General features: G+C 38.5%; 2 protein-coding genes across 5 annotated transcripts in view; one reads left to right on the top strand and one right to left on the bottom strand.

Annotated features, from left to right (window-relative positions):
- The window catches only part of Trip4 (thyroid hormone receptor interactor 4), an 85,525-nt gene that overhangs the window by 5,786 nt on the left and 76,783 nt on the right, over positions 1 to 2,956 (top strand). The gene's annotated exons all lie outside the window — the stretch shown is intronic.
- Positions 1,723 to 2,956, bottom strand: part of Pclaf (PCNA clamp associated factor) — a 17,080-nt gene continuing 15,846 nt past the window's right edge. The window contains exon 4 of the mRNA XM_021173193.2: positions 1,723 to 2,150. Within this exon, the coding sequence (XP_021028852.2) occupies positions 2,105 to 2,150 (46 nt within the window). The 3' untranslated portion in view covers positions 1,723 to 2,104. The remainder of the gene's footprint in view (positions 2,151 to 2,956) is intronic.

Here is a 2,956-nt window from a genome sequence, read left to right as displayed (position 1 = left end):
CAGGGCTACACAGAGAAACCCTGTCTCGAAAAACAAAAACAAAACAAAACAAAACAAAAAATCACACCAATACACTTATTTGTATTTGGAAATAAAATAGTATAGGTGGTAGGAAATACAAATAGAACTATATTATGAAACTAAGCAAGTTTTAAAAAGATAGGCTGCTAAAAACATGGTTAATTTTGAAAAAGTGATAGCCTGTCAAACCATGATGAGAAAGTCAAGTATATCATTTATCATGAGGGTACACACCGTTAACCCCAGCACCCAGGGAGACTGAGGCAGTAGGATTACAAAAAAAAAAAGAAAAGAAAAAAAGAGGAAGTTTGAGGCTACCCTGGTTGACATACCCAGTAGCAGGTCAGCCAGGACTATGTGGTAAGACCCTGTCACCCTGTCACAGCAAAACAAACTGGGAAATGGCCCATCCATTCTCAAAGACACACATGAAGCAGCTCACGGTTCCTTGTGTTGTGAATGCAGGAGATTCAATAGCTTCCTTGAGCCTCCACACATGTATACACACAATTTCGTGTGCATACAAGCACACACACACACACGAAAGTAAGATAAATATTACAAAAATAAAAAGTAAAAATGGATGTTTCCACCTATAACCTAGCAGATGATAGACAGATAGGCAGATCTCTGTGCGTTCAAGGTTAATGTGTTCTACAAATAAGGCCACCTAAGAGGCTATATAATGAGATCCTATCTCAAAACCATTATTATAATATCTATAAATTCAATGATCTCAAGTCATCTTGAGATATGAAGGGAAAATGCTAAGGACCTGAGATATAAAACCTGATTTGCAGCACGATTAGTCTCATTATTTTATCTCCAACTTTAAAAGGGCATGGTGGTACCCACCTTTAATCCCACCTTAGCCTGGTCTGCCAAGTGAGTTCTAAGACAGGCAGGGCTACACAGAGAAACTGTTAAGGGGGTAGATAGAAAAGAAAAAATATTACATGCAAAAAAGTACTATTTTATGATACTGAACTGAATATATAGCCAAAAAAATCCTTTTAATGTATCTATGGAGTCTTTGTCCCTGCTTCTATTAGTATTTTATCCCTTTGTATGGTTATCAACTAGTTAAGTCCTCAAGATAAACTGGTTTTTAACTTTTTTTTCTTTCTTTTTGTTTTTTCAAGATAGAGATCCTCTGTGTAGTCCTAGTCCTGGCTGGCCTGGAACTCCCTCTATAGCCTGAGACTCAGGGATCCACCTGGCTTTGCCTCCTGAGTGCTGAGACCAAAGATGTGCAGCCCTTTAACACACAGCTAACGTTTTCTTAAAAAGATACACAACTAGCTTTTCAACATTTTATCTTTGCCTCCTCAACCCATTCTGATAAATGACAAGAGATTCTACTTAGTTAATATTGAAATTTTTAATGTAAAAAAGACTAAGACAATTTTTTTTTGTTTTGTTTTGTTTTTTTGAGACAGGGTTTCTCTATATAGCCCTGGCTGACCTGGAACTCACTCTTAAAGATTAAAGGCNTGCGCCACCACTCCCGGCCTAAGTCAATTTTTTTTTTTAAAGATTTATTTATTTTATATATGTGAGTACACTGTCAATGTCGTCAGACACACCAGAAGAGGGCATNGGATCNCATTACAGATGGTTGTGAGCNACCCATGTGGTTGCTGGGAATTGATCTCAGAACCTCTGGAAGAACAGTCAGTGCTCTTAACCACTGAGCCATCTCCCCAGCCTAAGTCAAATTTTTAAAGCAAACATGCCATCCATAACAATATGGCACCATTTCCATAATCAATGCCCATAAAATGGCATCAGTACAAAAATCTAAGCAAAGACCGTAGAGTAGTAATTAGAGTGTCAGGTAACATTGGTTTTAAGAAGAAGCTTTAACAGGTAAAAAAAGGAGGAGCATAGGCTATAAATGTAAGTATGCAATTCAAATTTACAAATTATAAAAATTCCCCATTCTTATATCTGGTTTCTTTTGAATGGCTAAATTTTAGCCTAATCTTTTTCCCATCAACAGGCCAATTGGACAAACTCATTTACCCGAATTTACATGTAAGTAATGTAGAAAAACCGAAGACATTATTCAGATGAGTAAATTCTATTCGTTTTCATCATCTCTGTGATCAGGTTGCAAAGGACAAGCTCTGTGAAAAGAAGAGAACTTCAAGTCACTTAAGTATCAGCTGTATAAAATCAGAACATTATAAATGCAGTAGGTCTGCTCAAGTAACTAGAGAGAAATTAAACTTCACTAATTAGCAAGGGTAAACAAATTCCAAGAACTACTACAAAACTTCTTGACACGATTCCCTGTTGTTTCATGGAATCTCCATTTCTCAGTTAGTACGTGTTGTGAATTTTATTTAAAAGGAGTATCTCAGCCAGGCATGGCAGTGTATACCTATAATCCCAGTACCTAGGGAAGCTGAGGCTGTAGGATTACAAAAAAGCAAATCAAAAAGTGGAGTGTGAGGCTACTCTGGTCTATATACCAAGTAGCAGGCCAGCCAGAACTATGCAGTAAGACCCTCTCTCAACAAAACAAGAAACAAACTGGGAGGTGGCTCATCCAATCTTAAAGGGGACAACGGGTTTAGTTCTCAGCACACACATAAGGCATCTCACAGCTTCCTGTAACTCAGCTCTAGGGCATTCAGTACCTTCTTCAGCCTTCCACCTATACCCATACACACAATTGGGTTCTCTCTCTCTCTCTCTCTCTCTCTCACACACACACACACACACACACACACGCGCGCGCGCTCGCACACACACACACACACACACACACAAATTAAAATGAAATAAATATTACAAAATAAAAAATAAAAATGCAGGCTGGCAAGATGGCTCAGTGATTAAGAACACTGACTGTTGCTGGGTGGTGGTGGTGCATGCCTTTAATCCCAGCACTTGGAAGGCAGAGGCAGGCAGAGGCGGATTTCTGAGT

The sequence above is a fragment of the Mus caroli genome, chromosome 9 (genome assembly GCF_900094665.2).
Source record: "Mus caroli chromosome 9, CAROLI_EIJ_v1.1, whole genome shotgun sequence".
NCBI classification, from domain to species: Eukaryota; Metazoa; Chordata; class Mammalia; order Rodentia; family Muridae; genus Mus; species Mus caroli.
The sequence above is the reverse complement of the archived record's forward strand: the minus strand, read 5'-3'. Positions and strand labels throughout refer to the sequence as shown.